The sequence below is a fragment of the Fusarium phalaenopsidis genome, assembly GCF_050370095.1.
Source record: "Fusarium phalaenopsidis strain FUZ10S chromosome Unknown contig_32292, whole genome shotgun sequence".
Lineage (NCBI taxonomy): Eukaryota > Fungi > Ascomycota > Sordariomycetes > Hypocreales > Nectriaceae > Fusarium > Fusarium phalaenopsidis.
This window is the reverse complement of record NW_028145410.1, coordinates 649,780-669,360: the sequence shown is the minus strand read 5'-3', so window position 1 is coordinate 669,360 and position 19,581 is coordinate 649,780. Positions and strand designations below refer to the sequence as shown.

Here is a 19,581-nt window from a genome sequence, read left to right as displayed (position 1 = left end):
CATTGTCCAACCGTGACCAGGTGAGATTCTGTCATGAGTTACCACGGCTGACGGATCTCAGGACCGCAAGTTCAGAGGGCGACAGGGCCTCGATGAGCCTGTCGATGTCTGGGCTCAGCCACATCGTTAGAGACTCCCAGAGGACAACTTGCCCCCACCCCCATCGCACCACAACGGGCTTTGAGAGCCTCTTCAGGGACTGGGGCAACGGCTTTGCGCAACGCTTTTGCATCATTCATCAGGGGTACTTCATTCGCACAAAAGAGCCAGATCTCGCGACATAGGCGTCGCCTCTGCTAAGACCCATGGGGCGTAAAGAAGAGGTAATTTTTCGGCGCATTCCTTCAAGGGCGCCACGTCAAGGGCCGCATCAGAGACATGACCATCTTCCCCCATTCTTTGCCGAGATTTTTCTCTCCTTTGGGCTATTTCAGACTTGGCTACGGATATTTTGGTCCTCAAAACCAATCAGAAGCGTTGGCTGAGATCGTCAACGTCAATGGCTGGCATGCAGCTCCAGATTTGGCGACTTCCGAGGTGAAGGTTTCCACAACGACAAGTCCCGTCAAGGGAGATCGGTTGATCGGCATGTGTTCCGTGAACAGGGATAATAAGCGGCCATTTCCCTGTCAGAATGAGGGAGAATCTCTGTTCGTTCTCTCTCGCTGTTGTTCATCGTGGATTGACTGTTCACGGCTACGAACACACAAACACACCGACACAATGCATTGGACAGCCCATACGCATTTGCTGCTTTCAGCCATACTCAGCAATGGCTTTACGGCACAAGCACAACAGGGTGGCGCTGATGCCGATCCATATGCGCCCTTTTACACGAATTGTCCATCCAACTTGAGAATCCGCGATCCCTCAGATGTATGCCATGTTCCATCCTCTTTGGAGCTCCTAAGCTGACTGATCTTAGGGTCTTTCAAAAGAAGAGAGCGCCTGGAGACAGCAACGAGGAAAGCAGATGATCCCTAGTCTGGAAGACTACCTCAAGCTGGCCAACATTTCCGACTTTGACGTGTCAAGTTTCATCAAGAAGCTCAAGCCAACTAATGTTCCCGTTGTTGGTCTTTCAGTCTCTGGCGGCGGCACGCAATCTGGTCTTGGAGGTCTGGGCATCTGGCAAGCGTACGACGCTCGATCTAACGCCGCTGTTGCCGCCCGCACTGGAGGCTTGACGCAGCTGCTTTCTTACATCACTGGTCTCAGTGGGGGCGGAACTGTGACCGTTTCTTTACTGTAAAACCTCCCAACCTCTCCTGACGCCGAAGGTTGACTTAATGTGATAGTGCGGCAAATAACTTCAGCACAACAGATGCTCTACGAAAAGCCACCAACTTCTCAGCGGCTTATGCTTCTGGGCCTGATGGGGACCAGGAAGCCTTTCTCAAAGAAATCTTTGAAAACACTGGAGCCAAGGCCGAAGCTGGTTTCCCCGTGTCTGTAGGCGACACCTTTGGACAGTTCTGGGGCACCTGGTTGCCAGAGGATCAGCTTTTCAGCAACTACTCCGACATTGCAGCCAACGGCACCGCATTCAACCTCGGAGATGCACCCATGCCGATCCTAGCCCTCGCAGAAGTCATCCCCGGCAAATCCCCAGAGATCGGCAAACTCATGTACCCCGGCTTCAACAAGACCAACGGCTTCAACCTCACGGCTTACGAAGTCACGCCATTCGAGTTTGGAAGCTGGCTCGGAGGCAGAGTCCAGGCCTTCATTTCCACCGAGTGGCTTGGAACTGCCATGTCTAAGGGCAAAGCACAAAATTCGAGCGAGTGCGTTCAGGGATTCGATAAGCTCACTCTCATGCAGGGCACGACGGCCAATGCGTTTACTGCTTGGTTCATTGATACGTTTTACGACATTCCGGTTTTTTCAAAGAGAGATTTGCATGAGAGGCAGGCTGTGAATAAGGACATCAATGATGTTCCTATTCCTGAGGATCAGTACGACAATCCGCTTGTTCAGCTGGTGAATGAGACGGCTGAGTACTTTGACCTCACATTCAACGAATCGTTGTGGTCTACATTTCCCAATCCCTTTGAGGATTACAACAATGATATGAAGGGTGTCTCGGAACTACTTTTGGTATGTCTGTTTCCTGTATTTGCGAAGCACTGCTAACAGCATTAGGTGGATGGCAGTCTCACTGGAGAGACCAACCCCCTTCGACCTCTGATCATCCCTGACCGCAAGCTTGATCTGATTATCGTGTACGAAGCTTCATCAGACTCCATCGTGAACGATTGGGTCAACGGAACCAATCTGATCAGTAGGTTTGCCGCCTATTCATGTTGAGAGCCAATATTGACTGGTTGCAGACACGGCACTTTCCGCAAAGGAGGGAAATATCCCGTTCCCCGACATCCCAGACGTCAACACCATGGTCGCCCTGAACCTCACCAAACAGCCAACCTTCTTTGGCTGCAACGCCACCAAAGACAAGCCCCTCCTTCTCTACCTCCCCAACGCTCCATGGACTGGCTACACTAACTACTCGTACACTCTGGATCAATTCACAGATGAGCAACTCGACATTGCCTTTGACAATGCGTTCCAGATCGCCACGTATGGAAACGGCACGGTTGATCCCGATTGGCCGGCTTGTCTTGCGTGTGCCGCCATCAAAGGAGCGCTTCAGCGCACAAACACCAAGCTGCCTTCCCAGTGTCAGGAGTGTTTTGATAGACATTGCTGGAATGGCACAACGAGTTCCAGGGAGGCCACAGCTGCAGATTTTGACTTGAAGCCGCGCTTGAATACCAGTTTGACGTATGAGGAGTGGAACAAGACGGAATGGTCTGCGGGATCGGCGAACAGTACTAATGGCAAGGATGATGATTCGGCGGGATCCAAGGTTATGGAAAGCTTTGTTGGGGTGTCTATGTCTGTTTTCTTGATGGCTGCTCTACTTGTGTAGTGATTTTAAACTAGCTTGGTGACTGGGAGATCTGAAGTAATACTTAATACCGCATTAACTTGAGATGATGAGAGAATGTTGTCATGTCGACTCGCATTGCACTTGCGCACCTAAGCGTGAGTTCTCCGACTTTGACTGCACTCAGCAGAGTAGGGATAGCATTTCAAGGTAAAAACGAATCGCCTAACATCAACATCTTAACTCTACTGAATAAAAAACGTTGTGGAATCCATCAAATCCTCGCAGTAAAGTTCATCAACCATCTCACCTGCCATAATACCGCCGACATATGAACCACCAACGAGCGAATAAGTTTTTCTTCCCATCTCTGACCCGGGTACAAGGCGCAAGATGAAAGGTACCGGTGACCCAAAAAGAATGGCAACAGTGTCTCCAACACAGCTTTCCGCCACACAGGTGCCAACAAACCCGCTCTTGGAGACGAAGAGAGATCGTTTGCCGATGCCCTGCTTCAAGCACATCTCGTACTCATTTTGCTGGCTATTTTTGTTTGGGTCGGCTTTCGTGGCATGCCGGCTAAAGAGGCTCAGATACATGTCCTCGTAAGAAGCAGGGGCAGAATCGTAGCCAGACCTCAGGCGCTTGTTCGAGATCAAGATTCTCCACAACGGCTCCTTCCTCTTGAACTGCTCTATAAAGGATGCGATCGTGTGGTTAAGCTGACAGGGTCGTTGCCTGGCTTCAGACACCACAGCCTCCAGAGCAGGTAGTTTCTCGAGGCATGAATCGAGAGATGTGCCCAATGATATGACCTGGTCGATTGTGTCGACAAAGAGTCCCTCTACATGCAGCGTTCTTTCATCGTCCAGCCTCTTTCCGTTGTTGCAGTCCGCCCCAGCCCCAGAGGCACTGATTCCTGCTGGGGGATGGAAGTGAATACCGCTTGTCTGCGTTGCCTTGCCGGCCATCTGGCGCGAGAAATCGGGAACCCAAGATGGAAGGTTTGGCTGGTCCACTGTTGGTGGAAGTGAATCAATATGAGGAGCGGCAGCGGAAACCCCTGGAAGCCACACTCCTGACAGGAAATATGGACCTTCTCCTTGGGAGAAGATGTGAGCCATGGCATCTGAATAAACTGCCGCGGTGGGTTTGTGATAGTCGACGGGGATGGTCATACCAGGTCCATCCGTTTTGAGCATTCCAAGAAGTCCATATATCCTGTCCCTTGGGTCGGTGGCTTCTGAGGACCTCGAAATCATCAGTAATTTCCTCAGACTCTCCCCGCCCTGGGTCCGCATGGCCTCGTCCCTGAGCTCATTCAAGACGTCGAGCTTCATCAACGCAACCATCTGAAAGTCACCGCCAGTGCCGGGGCTGTGGTTGGCATCCTCTTCTCGCTTTAACCCTATTTCACGGACTAGGCCCATTTCCGAGAATGCCTCTCTTGCAATAGTCACCCATCCTTTGATGAATAACGACCATGGCGCAGACTTCCATCCACAAACCACCAAGGGATCGTGCTTGGCCATGGCCAGCTCTTGAAGAATCCAAGTGCGCGAGAACCAAGGGCGGCGATCCACGATACTAATAAAGAAGCTGCTGCATTCACGCATCAGGCTCAATCTTTCAGTACCGTGTTGCCCGTCTGGCCCAACAATCACTGGCAGCGCATCAAACACGGCATCACTACCATCACCTGCCTCTCCAATCCATATCACAACTCTTTCCGCTGATGCGTAGATATCCCGCATCATTGAAACTTGCTGGCTTCGCTCATTCAGATCTTCCTGGTTGATGCAAACGGCATCTACCCAGAGGGTGATTGGGTGCGCTCCAACGGGCGGACGCAAGTGTCGTAAAGCTGAAACAAGGTTCGCCGTAGCCGGTAAATGATGTCCATCGAGAACTAGGACATTGGTTGAGTCATTGGGACTCGAGGGCTTACCCCAGACATAGGATAACGCGTCGTAGACGGGGCGGATGGTGAGGTTAGAATCGGACAATTGACAATGCAGTAGCGTATCTGGGCTGCCCGGTAACAGTGTGAGAAGACGGAATCCGCCAGGTTGAGAGCCAAGTGGAAGGTAGTGAAACCCGTTGGTCGACATGTTGCACGCTTGGAGTTGTCATGGAAAATTACTCGCAGGGTTGTTTCAAACAGGTATTGCTATTCGTACGGTCCCCTCACCACGTGCTCTCAAAAAGACGCAGGCCGACCCTGGGCGCTATTGGACGTTGTCCCAGATCTGTGACCTTACAGGGGTTCGCTCAGCCCGTCTCATTCTGGGTTCCTCAGGAAGATCTAGACACCGACTCAGCTTAAGTTCAAAACGGGAAGCAGAAAAATATTTTGCAATCTTGCGTTTAATACGAGTTCCTATGGTCAGGCGGCTACTACTCCGATATTACTAATAGTCCATATAGGATAATTCGCCTTCCATGAGCACGTTTCCGCATCGATCCGTCGTGAGTCCCTTTGGAAGATACTGCAAGCCTTCCACAAACTCCCCTTTGATATCAAGCAAAGCTCCATCACCTTTGCTCCACCTGTGTCGTACAATCCCCGGCAGGGACTGTCGTTCTTCTCCACCAACGTATCCCTCACACGCTAAATTAAACCAGGGCCCGTGAATGGGATCGCGGCCATCTCCAAGTTGGTGCCACACCGAGATCTCGATAGACCAGCCCTTTTTCTCTTGTCCGTCGTATTGCCGGCTGATGGTGACTTGGTAATCTGTCATGCAGACTGAGCAGGACCTGACGTTTCCATCAAGCCCGCCCGCGCAGTCCTGTGGAGGCCAGCATCCTCTCTCGAACTCCGGGACACAACGAGGCAGGAATTGGATTTCGCGCTCGTAAAAACAGTTACTGCTGGTCCAATGCTTCCCGATCTGTAGGTGTCGACACACACGCCACCTGGTTTGGTTGATGAACCTTTTCAGGCTTTGGGCGTCGTTTTGGGGGTGCAGTAACTTGTAGCGGACCGAGAGGAATAATTCGTTATCGATGGTCCGTGGTCGGACGGCCATATCAACTGAAGCACCAGTCTCCGGGCACTGCTTGTGGGTGTCTAGTTCAATCTCTTCGAGCGGTATTCCATGTCGAGGCCCGAAGAGGTGGCGGCTCATGATAACTCTCACGGCATGAAGCGTGAGGCAATGATCTTCGCCCACTGGGAACTCGTAGTAATTATCATCAAGACGATAATCAATTCCAAGGTATCCCTTCCAGTTCTCGCGAGCCGACCGATTCCGCTTTGGTGGCACATTCCATCGACGAAGCTTGTGCCATTTCTCACAATAGTAGTAATCAGGACTATCCTTCTTCAACGTATGTAGCAGGCTACTAATGCGGTACCGGTTATTAGCGCGTCGGTAGTACTTGTCGGTTTTGAGAAAATAGTTGTTGTAAAGAGTTCGACAGGTCAACGCAAAGCAGATTTGATCTTTTCCGTCGAGGAACTCGAAGACGGTATCTACCAGTTCATTTGGGAGACTGAGAGTGCATCGCTAAAGTTGTGTGCTTTCCGAAGAGGACTCGCGAGCATCCTGGGTGGATGCTTGAATGTGAGCCATCGTCGGTATTTTATCGACGTATGTTTTTCGGACGAGGGAGGCGATGTGTTTGAGCAAGATTTCTACGTATATATTTGACTGGTGTTTAAAAGAAGAAAGGTCAAAGGACCCTCGAGTGCGCTGGTTGCTCTTATATAGCTGCCCAGTCTCGCTCTCGAGCTTACCCAGGCAGCTCCTGCAGATGATAATGTTATGCACGATTGTGCTCAAGTTGAACCGTGTCCTTACATCTTTACTTTAGGCAGCCTTGTATTCCAAGATAAAGTTCTCAACCGTTGGATGCCATGTTGGATAAAGTTAACACGGACAGGATAACTCTTTCGTTGACGCAATTGCAAGGCTTTTTGACCAAGATTTTAAGTGGAAAGAGGCCGATTCGAAATTCGTATATTGTGTCTTACAATGAGTCCTACCTAAACACACCTCAAATCGTCAAAATAACAACGTGGTAGTTACATGGAGGCACACTGGACATTGACCTGGATATCGGCCTGTAAATACGCCCGAACCACCGCTATATGAAAAGATACCAAACACCTCATGTATGGCAAGCAAGGAAATGGCAACAAGTCTTCCCTGGTAAAACTACTCTATAATAATGACTTTCCCAAGTCAGATGCCACCGCTAAAAGTACCGCTCCCCACGTCGCAGACAAAGTCGAGGTAGAGGCAAACCACATGTCCGGCCCGTCTACCTTGTCAATCTGAAAGTAGTGTATACAGACATGCCAACTGTGAAACTCGGCAACACCATACGTTACCCATCTGAGACTTGTCGATAGAGGGGAATCCTTGTATGCAGCCGTAATGCTCGCCACACCCAAGGAGACACAAGCAACCGAAGAGACGAGGATAAAAGTCTTGTATCCAATGAAGAATGGGTCCTTCGATTCAGGTGACTTCCTATCCAAGCTTACAACTAGCTCAGCGGCATAGGTCAAACTGGCCCATATGGAAAGGAGTATGCCTGGAACCATTTGCCATGGCGCAGAAGGAACCCAATCGCCGTAGCCGAGCAGGGACCTTAGCCGTAGTTTCAAAAGCCTGACAACGATGGAAAAGACCACCGAGAGCGCAATAGACATGCTCTCCAGTCTTTCATGCAGATTGACGTGCGTAGGCATTGTCTCCCGCCTAAAGTTCATGTAGAAGCCTTCTCCGCTTATTAGACCGCAGTCGGCGCGAGCATCGTCCTTCTCCCGGCCAAAGGAACCGGCGGCAGAAGGGTTGGTCAGGTACAAGCCCACGAACACAGCAAGCCATAGACTGCCTGAGCTACCAAGAGTTGTAGCGGCACTGATTGTGACGCGAGCAGCTGTGATCGAAACCATGTAAACCCATAGACCGTGGGCCTCAATAGGCTCGTAGGCTAGTCGAGAGCCTGCTGGTGGTGTTACTGCTTGTAGTTTCGGGGTGGAAGCTGATACAAGAACTGGGTTGGCCCATTGCGTCGCAGAATTGTTGTGTGCAGTCGTCGTACTTTGGTCATTGATTGAAGCAACGCCGGCCCAGATTGAGATAAGCATGGCTTCGAAGACGATGCATCGTTTGGCTTCTCGAGCTGCAGCTGCAGCAACAGAATGAGTAAGAAGGCATTTAACGTTTCTGAGGTTCATCGTTCTTCGTCGACTTCCGACTCTGACGCTGATTGCGTCGAAAGTTTTGATGGCAACGTGGTGATTTAAAAGGTCGGAGATAGTTGAAATGTCGCCGGAAACCCAGAACCTCTTTGCTGCGGAATTCACATCTCTTTCCCAGTCCCAGAAGTCCCTTAACCACTCTTGTTCCGTTTGATCTTGACTAGTGAGGAACAGCTGGCTCCCCCGTCGAACATGTTCGTCACTTGCGTGAACCAAGGTGGAAAAGCTCCAACATCCTGACTCGACAATCTGCTTGCTAGCGTCCTCGAGATCGATGCCCTCGTCTGCGAACTCCCGTCGGAGTTCCTCAGCCTGGTTGATAATGTCGGTTTGGTCCCCGTGGTAACAGTTCTTCTGACAACATTCAACATGCCCAAAACCGTCACGGAACTGTTTCTTCGCCGTCTGAAGACCAGGTATCAGCCAGTATTGAGGAAGCATACCATACAGAGTCGATGTGCTATTCTTAAAGAACATCCAACTGGCAGCAATCAGCGTTACAACACCGGCCGGGTATTGCCCCATGTCACTGTTGGGTATTTGAGCCCAGCATAACTGCAAGAGACTGAGAAAAACAAGTCGTATCGACATGGACGGAGAAAGAAGTTGTCGGAGTAGCGGCGGCATCTTGCGGTGTGTTCTGCTGTCTGTGGTGGAAAGGAGAATGAATAACCATGGATGACGGAGAGGGCATTCTTATCAGGCTTTCACCATTCCGCCATCGGGGGAGTAGCCCATCTCCTGGCCAATGGCATACAATTCAAGCGGAACGTAACGGTAGGCAGGCGTCCCTCGAGAGGGACAATAGGCTATGTTGTACAACAACGTCGGGCGACACCCGAGACCTCCGACTGATAAGCGCCAGCCTGCTTTCTTATTTAGAGTCTTGGGGGTTGAAATAACTGCTGACCGCTCTCTGATGGGTCTCAGGCTCCACCGGTGAGCTGAAATGTGTGTCGCTCGGTATCCAGATGGACATCACTGACCAGTGAGAACCTGTGACATCATGGGCCAAGCCCAGCCACCGAGGCCTGGGGCCTGAAAAGCTTATAAAAGTGCAATCTTTTCAGCTTGTCGTTAGCCATCTTTCGTCTACAAATTTCCACAGAGTGGGGGGCAGTACGGTGGCGTTTTGAATGCGCTGAGCCAACGTGTTGGTTCTGTAACTCAGCCGGGTTGAACAGTGTGAAGAACAATGGCCCCAATCAAGACGAGAGACAACGCGCTCAGAGTGAAATCTCAACTAACATATGTCATGCCAACTATAGAGCGTTTGTGTAAGAAATCCCTCGGCTGCTCGACTACAAATTTGCTCCCTTGCTGCCAAGCCCTAGCTCATTGATGATGATATCCGCAGCCTTCTCGCCAATCACAATAGCTGTGTTGTTCGTGTTCGCTCCGACGTTCATCGGTGGAATGCTCAAATCAGCAAGCTTGAGACCCTTTGTTCCCCAGACGTTCAGGTCTTTGTCCACGACACCAAACTTCTCACGAGGGGCCATCTTGGCTGTGCCGATCGAGTGCCATGTTGTTTCAACTCGCTCGCGGATGAACTGCTCGATGGCCTTGTCATCTTCTGCAGAATACTCTACATCCTTGACATTTTCCAATCTCTCGCGGAGATCGACACAAGCCGCCTTGGAGCCAGGGGGGAAGTTTGGGTGGCCGGCAGGGATCTCACCGCGATACAGCTCGGTGCGTCGCATGATTTCGCGGGATCTTTTGTAGGCCCACAGTTGCTTCTTGAGATCAATGTCGCCCTTGTCTGTGAGGAAACCCACGTTAAAGTCAAGTGGGTCAGTGATTTTAGGCCCGGTGATGTGAAGGTGACCTCGAGAGTAGGGGTACGCGGTGTAATTGGCGATGGTCATGTATTGTCCCATCGGAACAGTTGCAAGGTCGCCATAAAAGCTGTCACTTGTTAGCCCAGCCCTGTTTTTTGTTCGACTGACGTACGCAGAAATGACAGCTGTGAGCATCAGTGGACGGTTTGGAACATCTTTGAAGTCTTTGTCCCACGCAGCTCGGAACTCGGGACCAAGCTCATCCACTTGGGCCTCTGTAGGTCGAAGCTTGGATGAGAGTTCGACAGTGTTCCAGCCGATTTGCGGATGCTTCGAGTCAACTAGCGCCTGGCGGTGTTCCGCGTCTCTGAAGATCCAGTCGGCAGTCTCGTTGGGCTCAAGACCTGTCCTGTACGGGTAGAGGATGATGTTGTGATCCTCATATTCGTGGCCCACACCAGGCAGATCAACAAGAACAGGGACGCCCGCTCTCTTTAGGATCTTAGGGTCGCCAACACCTGATCTCTCGAGAACAGAGGGTGTGCCGCAGGCACCGCATGAAACAACCACCAGCTTGCGAGCCTTGACGATGCGCTTTGGGTGTTGGGTGGCAGCAAGTTGGAGTTGGAACGCGGGGTTGGGGGTGTATTCTACCCCGACAGCTCGCTTCTCGTCATCCAGCAACACTCGAACAACCTTGGACTCGACAAGGATGTGAAGGTTTGGGTACTTGGTCCCTTCGAGCTTGTCGTGCAGATACTTTCTCGCAGTATCCTGTCGTTTGCCGTCAGGCGAGATGTAACGAAGCCAGCGCTCGAATCCGTTGTTGCTGTCGAGATCCTGTAGGTCCTTGATCTCAGGCCATCCGACGGCTGCCGCAGCCTTGAGGACGTCGTCTTCAACCTTGGTGTTGCGAAAAGTGCCGTCGCTGACGTGGATTGGGCCGTCGAACCCGTGAAGTTCTGGGTTGCCTTTGCCGTGGTACGTCTCGAACTTGGGGGTGTCAGTGGCAGAACAACGGCGAACAAGTCGAGTCAATGGTTACCTTCTTCAAGAATGTGAGCATTTCGTCTCCCGACCATCCAGGCGTGTTCCACGAGTCAAAATCAGATCGTTGGGCGCGAGTGTACATGAGGAAATTGATCGATGAACCTCCGCCCAGCACGCCGCCTGAGGGAACAATGCATTCTCGGCCGGCTAGCTGTTCTGCCTTGTTTGCCTTGTAGAAGATGGTCGCCTTGCTAGTGGGTAGCAAATGGTCAGGATAGAAGACGGGATTCTCGATGTTCTGGATGCCTCGGTTGTCCGGGCCTCCTTCGATGACAAGGATGGAGAGGGTTGGGTCGGCTTCTGCTAGACGTCCAGCCACGACGCAAGCAGCGGTGCCGCCTTTCAGAGGTTAGTATATCAGTCATTTGAGCTATGGAGCACCTCACCTCCAGCGATGATGACGTCGACTTCATCGATATCGTCGGCGAGCTTGGTGTACAGACCCATTGTTGTTGTTGGAGGTGCTCAAGGGCGATATCCTCTTCCCTGTCGGAGCCCGATCAGGGTCTCTTTTCTCCCTTAAATACATCCGCCGCTGGCCTGCATGTTGATCACAGTTTCATGCATGTTTGGCCCCCGCTTCTCATGCCGGATGCTCCTTCCGTATCACGTACACTGAGATCTTTCATCTGGGGTGACACAAATTCCCTCAGTCACGTCGCACATACGGGGTATGAGTACCATCGTCCCGGCTCGCCCTCGCCTTTGTACACAGCCCATGTGATAACGAATAACCTCGGCCTGTCTGGAGGAGTGAATGTTGAGCCGAGCCCGCAGGCAAAGCGTGCATACGGACCGCAGCAGCTCCACTGGCATGTCGATGAGTAGACCCTGAATGTCTTATTTCAGTTTGGGACCCTGTGGACTGTTGGTCCTCCAGTTCTCTCAAGACCACGGTAAAGCCCAGTTCTAGCGGAGGCAACCAGCTTGCGTAGTCGTTCAATAGAAGCCCTCTGGCTACTGGTCCAGGCCAGCAAATGTAGTTACCTACCCCTCCAAGTCAGCAAGTGGCTCAGCCTGTCGCAAATTGAGGCACATACGATCTTCCACCACGATGCACTTCTGACGAATCAAGACAAGGCACTTTGCGCCCAGGTGAGACATTCGAGCTGTCCCCGCAACCATCTCCCGAGTCCTCAGTTCTCGCAGTGCGGTGCGGTGCCTGTCACGTAACTGACATTTGTCGCGTTCTGAAATTTGGTCCCTATTGTCCGCCGTAGAAGGTCGCCCCAAAAAACACCACCAGTAGTCCCCGGGCTATACAGGAACCATTGGCGATCGTGAAGATTCACCTGACATGTCAGATTCGGGCACAAGATGAGGGGTTGGGGCAGAATATGCAGGATCTGAGACAAACTGCATAATACGGTTGGTCAACACAGTCGTCTGCGCTCAAAAGTCCCCTGGGCATCAACTTTTTAGGGCTCGAGGCCACCTCAGGGACTCTGATCGAGGTCCACAAACTGTCCTCGCGCGGGTCTGAGCTGCGGGTCAATGAATGGGGGACAAAAACATTGTCCAAGGGGCGATTATGTGGTGAGCCGTTCAATGGGTGCCACAAGTCGAGTTTCTTTATCGCCAAGAAAGCCTTGCACGACTCCTCTTTTAGGCGCCATGGTCAAGGCCTATCAGCTTCATTGTTCAACGTAGCACCAGAAGCGGTAACCATTTTGCGAGTATGACAGCTTCACTGAGGTGGCCCAGCGATGAGCAAAATAGAACAAAAAATCTATTTCCCGCAGCCCTTTCGATTTGTGAGAACTTGCCCCTCTACGAAGTTTCCCAGTGTGGCTCTTGTTGGAAACAATTATGCCCCCTCAATCAGGAAGCCAAGGGTTCTGCGCTGCTCATATCAATGAGCGATATGCTAAATTTTTCAGTTAACGTTATTTTTAGAATCCATTTTGCATCTTGAATAAGTTTCAAAAGGGAATCGACGGCCATCGGGTTGTGCTTGGTCATCAGCTCACTTCGTCATGGCAGAGGTCGGGTTATCTCATTGAAGCTATCAGGTTACAGACACCAAAAGATACTAGGACAACAGTGATTAAATTCGGGTGCATACGGTCAAGTTATCAGAGCATAAAAAATCCTTCACCTGAGCGATGTTGGTCATCAATTATTTAACGGTCACAAAGCCAAGTTGATCATCTCCAAGGTTCACGATCAAGGAAAGTCCATCTCTTGTAGACTCATCATTGCAGACAATAATGAAGATAGAAAAAGAGGAAAGGCCATATCTCCAGAGCAGGCTTATGCTGATTTTCTACAAGAAAACTGTTATTGATCCATGTCTCTTTGTGAGGGCACAGGGTGTCAGATAGAGTGGTAAACGAGGTAGCTTAGAAGACAATATTGACATCGGACTTGATACCAGATAACACCTCAAGCACATCATTCGTATGGTGTGGCAGATTTTCCCATGTTAGGGCGAGAATATGAACGTTCCGCAAAGTTCTAGTTCAAACCTTGGATTGGTCAGTATGTATGAACGTGTTCAGGTAATGATACCAGCAAGTCCTGGCCCCCACGGCTCATGTGTTCGATGCCAGTTCACTCCTTTGCGAATTTAACGAAACACATTCACAAATTTCGAAGCGTTCCAACAGTATTCAGTTGTCTGGCTCAGATCTTCGATAGCTATCCGAGGGTTGTGCTCGGACCTGTGCTCTCCCCAACGGCTGTTCCTTGCTGTTCATTCTACCCAACCCTGGCAGAGACTGTTCCAACCAATGTTCATTATCCAATCAAGCATTGAACACAACTATACTATTTACTTTGAAGACCAATATGTGAATGCCTACTCATAGATACTCCAACACTGCTGGACATTTGCTGAACACACGCGAAAACACTCGGAACTGCATGGAACTATTCAAACCTCCCATGTTCTCATGAACAACATCATGTCTTCGACATCACAGTGGATGATTTGCAACAACTATATAAACTCAAAACCCCCTTCTAAAGACCAAACTTTTCTTTTTCTCATCACCCACTCACCCACCCTCACCCTCACCCTCACGGCTACGAAGCAAGCAACACCACCACCACCACGACTTTCAACAAACACAACACACATTCTTCCGACGCCAACGACAACATGTCTTCTTCTTTTTGGAGTCCCGCTGACCGCCAGGTCCTTGACATTGGTGGCAGCAAGCTCGATACGGCTTTTGCCAGTCACCTTCCTGCCGCCATTGCCGGCACAGAGTGGTTCCCCAAGGAACTCGCTTACATCAAGGGTATGGAGAAATGGTGTGCTATTGCTAACCGCTCTTACCAGACCTCGGATGAGCTTACTATCATTGAATCGACCGCTAAGGAGGTCGTTGCTCAGCTCCCCTCGGGGACTTGTATCATTGATTTGGGGGCTGCGGATTCGTTCAAGTTCGAACCCTACGTCCGAGAGTTCATCTCGCAGAAGAAGGAGTGCACTTATGTGCCTCTCGATCTGTCCGAGACCTCCCTCATTCGCCATATTGACAACGTCAAGAAGGCTTTTCCTGCCATCAAGTGTGTCGGCCTCTGGGGTTCCTTCCAGCAGGGCGGCCGCTTTTTCCACCAGATCCCCCAGGGGCGACTTTTCCTGTCCCTTGGGAGCATCTTCTACAATGCGCCTGACGAAATGTGCGTGGACCGCTGCGCTGAATTCCGTCGCCATTTGGCGGGTTCTGACCGACTGATTGTTGGGCAGGACGCTCCTTCTGCCACTGAGAGCCACAGTTCCCAGTCGTCGTACCAGACGGAGGAGTACGATGCTTTCTTTGTCCGCTATTTGGAAGGCATCCAGGATCATGCTGGGATCGTGGCTGATGCGAAGTCCCCTTGGGCCTACGAGTCCAACATGGACAAGTCCATGCATTTCTTCAAGGTCACCGCCCTGAAGGACATGGTCTGCGAGACGTTCGGAAACTACAAGATCTCCGCCGGTACGTCTTACAAGATGTTCCCGTCTTGGAAGCGTGGCGAGGCCGAGATCCACGAGATCACCAAGAAGGAGGGTCTCACTGTCAAGACTCTTGGCAAGGCCAAGAACTCTGGTATGCGCCAGTACATTATTGGCCCTCAGTAAGTTCTTTGGACTGAGTCAACCCCCTCCCCCCCTGGAGACGACGGTTTCCAATCACTCATCCCGTCATGAGCTAGACAAAGGCCGGCCATGACAACAAAAAAAAAAAGAAAAAGTAAAAAAATTGGAGGAAAACCCAAAAACGAAAAAAAAAAAAAAAAAAAACCGGTTGGGATAGGATATTGATGTCCAGGCACAGCCTGTAGACTTTTGGGAACAACAGCACAGGTGTCCGGGCCCGGACCTGTAGGATCTCCCTGCTAAAGCAAGGGATAGGTAATTAGGTAGATAAATAAATATGGGTTATTAGACCCTTTAAAAAATGTCTTGTTCGATAAATGGTCTTTGAAAATTGCAATGTAATGACCTGAAATGACTAACTGAATGAATCCGAAACTTAAGATGGTGCCTTGACTAACAATTAGATAGATTTACTAACAAAATAGTCAGTAGAAAGAGACAAATGTCTCCCCTTCCAACGTAAAATCGGATGGGACTCGGAGGATGAAAGACTTGGGAACTTGGCTGAGGCTGGAGGACGGACAACGGTCTGCAATCCCAAATAGCTAAATGGGCTCCATCACAGAGCCTGGTGTGTTCCGAGGTTGTTTCGTGTTCTTGGAACACTTTTCTCATTCTAAAGAAGTGTCCGGAAGAGTGCTCGGTCAAGTGAACATATATAATGAGTGGACATTTTGTTTAGCCGTAAACAAAGACCTCTCTTCCCTGCATAATGGCTCCTTTGGAACAAAACCTCAACGGCGCCCACGATGCTATCGTCTCAAACTGGAGAAACACTCACTGGGGAAACACTCCCTGAGAAAACACTCCCGGAGGAAACACTTCCATACCAAAGCGACCGACACATATCCTCCAAGTAAAAAGATTCGGGCCAGACAATCCTCGTCAACGCATTCCTTGCCTCAGTCCACTCCGTGACCTCCGTCATGTAACTCCACTCCGCAATTAACTCAGCAAAAATTCTTTGCAGCGGAATCAAGAGACCTTGGTCGTCGGCGAGTTGCAAGTGTCTTGCTAGACTGAATGCACACACGTAGGCTTTCCACAGCCAGAGATCCGAAGCCCTGCGATCCCTCTTTTGTGGTCGGTAGCGTTCCAGGTCGTGCTTGACGAGGTATAGAACTCGTCGGTGCATTCGTGATTCGATGAGTTCTCCTGCGTTCCAGATGCCGAGAACTGCGTGGAGGTAAAGGCCAGAGGCAGAACACATGCCTGACCATGAAGTGACCAGTGGTGGTCCCTTCTTTTTGTTCCAACCTCCAGTTGCATCCCCAGATAGTGACTCAATGTGGCATCCGACCAAGGATAGCAAAAGCCTGGTGACAGCACCTTCAAGCCACATATTCTGCTGAATAGCCTCGCGAGCCGAATTCCGTTTGAAGCCAGACGTCTCAGTAATTCTGGTCAAGCATTCCAACATGGGTGTACCGTCAATATCCCAAAGCTTGGTATCTGGCGGTACCTGGTTAAAGAAATATGGAACCATCTTCATGGCCTTGAGCCTAATATCCAGGCCTCGGAATTCGTCCTTGTGCCACGAATGCATGAGCTCCTGAACTGTGTCGGGGTCGGGCCTCTTAGGATCGGGTTTCGTGTCGGGAGGCACGCGGTCATCTTCGTGGAGAATATCTCTGAGACGGCTTTTGAATCCGTAAATAAAGTTGTATGTCCTATGCTCTGGTTAGAGGTGATATGCAACCACAGGAAAGTACGTACAGTATGACATATCGGTTTGCTAGTTCCTCTTCCACGCTTTCGTCATCTGCATACGGTGCGTCTGGGGGCTTGTGAAAGTCCATGTATCTCATGAGGCCGTTGAGATGAGTTTCTGCCACCAAAACATTGCCAAAGGCGCACTATCATTGTCAACAGCTTGCTCGGCATGGGATCATGCAAGCCGGCTCACCTCGGTCAAACACAAAGTAGCAATGTGTCTGATACACAAATGGTACGCTGTCGGTTCAGATTGCACAAGAAGCCAATTGACCAATCGCATAGTCTCGATCTTGTGGAACAGCAGGGTGGACTCGAATATCTGCAAGCGGCCGGCTTTCCATCCATAGTGAAGGCCAGCAATGAGCATTGTGTTGCGGAGTGCATCAGGACTTTGCATAACAGATTTCAGCCTGGTCGATCAGTAACTGATCGAGTCAGTGGGGAGGAATTGCCTCACAAGCCTTGGCGTTTATCTCGAGGGGCGATGTCGACAGGGTCCTCGAGTTCATAGACTGCCGTTGGTCAGAGAGGCGATCGGTACTTCATTGGATGAATAGCACTCACAGTAACTGAAGAGCTCATTCGACCTGAACGGCATGTAGATCGGCTGTTGGGACAAACACGGTCCAACAGGCCGGGTCGGGCGGGGCAAGGTTACCACCGCCAACCCGGCTGCCGGAGCCCAAGGCTCCTGCTCCCCGGGCAGGTTCGTCTTTCTACGCTCCCGAAGAGGAAGGTTGGGCAGGGGATACTCGCACTGCCTATCTGCAGTGTCACAGTTCTCGCTGGAGATTCGTCAGCCCGGTTGTTGGGTCGCACAGAAAAGGTGTGCGTGATGGCGTCTATTCGTCCCGAAGAGGAAAGATGGGGAACTGACCAGACGGGCCGACGCTCGTCACATCTCCTGTGGCGCTTCCTGCAGGTAAGACATCCTGTACGGCTACGGGTATGCTGCTTCCGGCTCCTTGACTGGGCAGCGGCGGGCTGTTGGTCGTGGTCGACTTGGGTCGGCATTGTTTTTTAATCCACAGCTGATGATTTTCGGTATGCATGGATGGGAGGTTTGGAAGGACAGGACACGCCACAAGGTGAGATTCGCCGGTCTTGGTGTGATGGGTATAAGGATCCAGATATGGTGGAACTTGCCGTGGCACCCTTGCAGGTAGCTTTGGCCTGGTTTGTGTGTGTTTGTGCGTGGGAGTGACTTCGGTGTATAGTGATTTGCTTTTAAAACATTCCAGTCAAATGTGGACCAACCAAGCAAGATATACCCTCAATCATCTGGGCTATTGGGATAACTCTTTGTCTTGAGTCTTTGTTCATGGCCTCTGCCACTATGGGCATGTTTTATTGGGTATTGAACCATGGTGTAACTGGAGAACTGGTTTCCACTCGTCCTGTAATGGCCCCGTTTGACTAATATCCTTGCGATATCCATTCCCGCCCCCGCAAAATCAGCGCTAATCGATTACTATATCCGTAGCGAAGCAAAGGATCATTCCAGACTATGCCAATCTGGGACGAATATACGCTCAGTGCAACCTTGTTCTTGGCACGAAGGAGCTGACTAAGTCCAAGTTATCAAGAGTCGACAAGGAGCAAGATGACATGGAAAGAGTATATAAACCGAAGGAATAGCCTTGAGTTTTTGAATAAATCATCAGCTTCTATCTTCAAGCCTCTCAAGAACCAAGTGTGCAACTATCCAATTTCAACGACTCAAAACCACCAACATGTCGACTACAACCATCAACGGTGTCTCTGTTGTATGTCCAGCCTATCAGATGCTCCTGAACCACTACTGAACATCCTAGCGTATCCACGACAAGCCATATGAGACGATCTCACCTCAACGTCCTGAGCTGTCCCAAGCTGGAAGGACCATGCTCGTCTGTGGCGGCTCTACGGGCATTGGCCATGCCATTGCACGCAACTATTGTATCGCTGGGGCCTCCAGTGTCATACTTCTTGGCCGTCGTGCTGATGTCCTCAATGATGCTGTGTCTAAGCTCAATGAGGCTCACCCAAACACTGCTGTGACTGGACGCGTGTGTGATGTACACGTTAGAGACCAGGTCCAGCAGCTATGGGATACCCTTGAGAAGGAAAAGGTTACCATTGATGTTCTTGTTTTGAACGCTGTTGGAATCCCAGCCATGCAGCCAATCCTTGAACAGGGAGCCGATAGACTTTGGGAAGATTTCGAGAACAATATCCATATTCCTCTTTACATTGTGGAGCGATTCTATAAGCAACCTCAGCATTCTAGCCAAAAGGTAAGAGGCTTCCAAAATTCCAGAGAAAGACATTTGCTAACTTGGCTTCAGTTCCTTATTTTTGTATCAACCCAGGATATTCATCGTTGGGACAGCGCGACTCAAATGCCCGGATACCAGTTGACCAAGAATTCCTTTACTTGCGTCCTTCAACAAATTGCACGAGATACTCCTGAGGAAAAGCTGCGAGTTATTTCATTCCATCCCTCTGTTGTATTTACAGAGGCTGCGCAAAAGGCGGGATACACTGAAGAGACCCTCCCCTGGACAGACTGTACGTAATGAACCTCCACTCTCACTTCACACACTGACCTTGCTAGCCAACATCCCCGGCGGCTTTGCAGTCTGGGCCGCATCCCCCGAAGCCCAATTCCTCCACGGCCGCTTCGTCTGGTCGACCTGGGACGTCAATGACCTCGCCTCCGGTGAGCTCCGGTCTCAAATTGACGCCGACCCGTGGTTGCTCAAGGTCGGAGTTAAGGGGCTGTGAAGAGCTCCGGTTCGGAACGGATATGGGGATGGTTTCCGCGCCCGGTCCATTTCGGGTTATTCGT

At 50.7% G+C, this 19,581-nt stretch overlaps 5 protein-coding genes across 5 annotated transcripts; 3 read left to right on the top strand and 2 right to left on the bottom strand.

Moving 5' to 3' along the window:
• Nucleotides 1–723: 723 nt before the first annotated feature.
• LRP88_04525 (uncharacterized protein) lies at nt 724–2,932 on the top strand (the record flags this gene model as incomplete). Its single annotated transcript, XM_083241097.1, has 5 exons — nt 724–876; nt 926–1,248; nt 1,299–2,082; nt 2,146–2,284; nt 2,334–2,932. The coding sequence occupies 5 exons, from the start codon at nt 724–726 to the stop codon at nt 2,930–2,932; spliced, it is 1,998 nt and encodes a 665-aa protein (XP_083102245.1).
• Nucleotides 2,933–9,409: 6,477 nt separating this feature from the next.
• On the bottom strand, nt 9,410–11,389 carry LRP88_04524 (GMC family oxidoreductase; the record flags this gene model as incomplete). Its single annotated transcript, XM_083241096.1, has 3 exons — nt 9,410–10,885; nt 10,938–11,281; nt 11,329–11,389. 3 exons carry the CDS (start codon nt 11,387–11,389, stop codon nt 9,410–9,412), a joined length of 1,881 nt encoding a protein of 626 aa, XP_083102244.1.
• Nucleotides 11,390–14,045: 2,656 nt separating this feature from the next.
• LRP88_04523 (uncharacterized protein) lies at nt 14,046–15,017 on the top strand (the record flags this gene model as incomplete). Its single annotated transcript, XM_083241095.1, has 1 exon — nt 14,046–15,017. One exon carries the CDS (start codon nt 14,046–14,048, stop codon nt 15,015–15,017), a length of 972 nt encoding a protein of 323 aa, XP_083102243.1.
• Nucleotides 15,018–16,010: 993 nt separating this feature from the next.
• On the bottom strand, nt 16,011–17,118 carry LRP88_04522 (uncharacterized protein; the record flags this gene model as incomplete). Its single annotated transcript, XM_083241094.1, has 4 exons — nt 16,011–16,019; nt 16,069–16,705; nt 16,806–16,891; nt 16,942–17,118. The coding sequence occupies 4 exons, from the start codon at nt 17,116–17,118 to the stop codon at nt 16,011–16,013; spliced, it is 909 nt and encodes a 302-aa protein (XP_083102242.1).
• A 1,366-nt stretch (nt 17,119–18,484) lies between these two features.
• On the top strand, nt 18,485–19,517 carry LRP88_04521 (SDR family NAD(P)-dependent oxidoreductase; the record flags this gene model as incomplete). The annotated part of the gene is made up of 4 exons (XM_083241093.1): nt 18,485–18,517; nt 18,566–19,027; nt 19,079–19,301; nt 19,372–19,517. The coding sequence occupies 4 exons, from the start codon at nt 18,485–18,487 to the stop codon at nt 19,515–19,517; spliced, it is 864 nt and encodes a 287-aa protein (XP_083102241.1).
• Nucleotides 19,518–19,581: the final 64 nt, after the last annotated feature.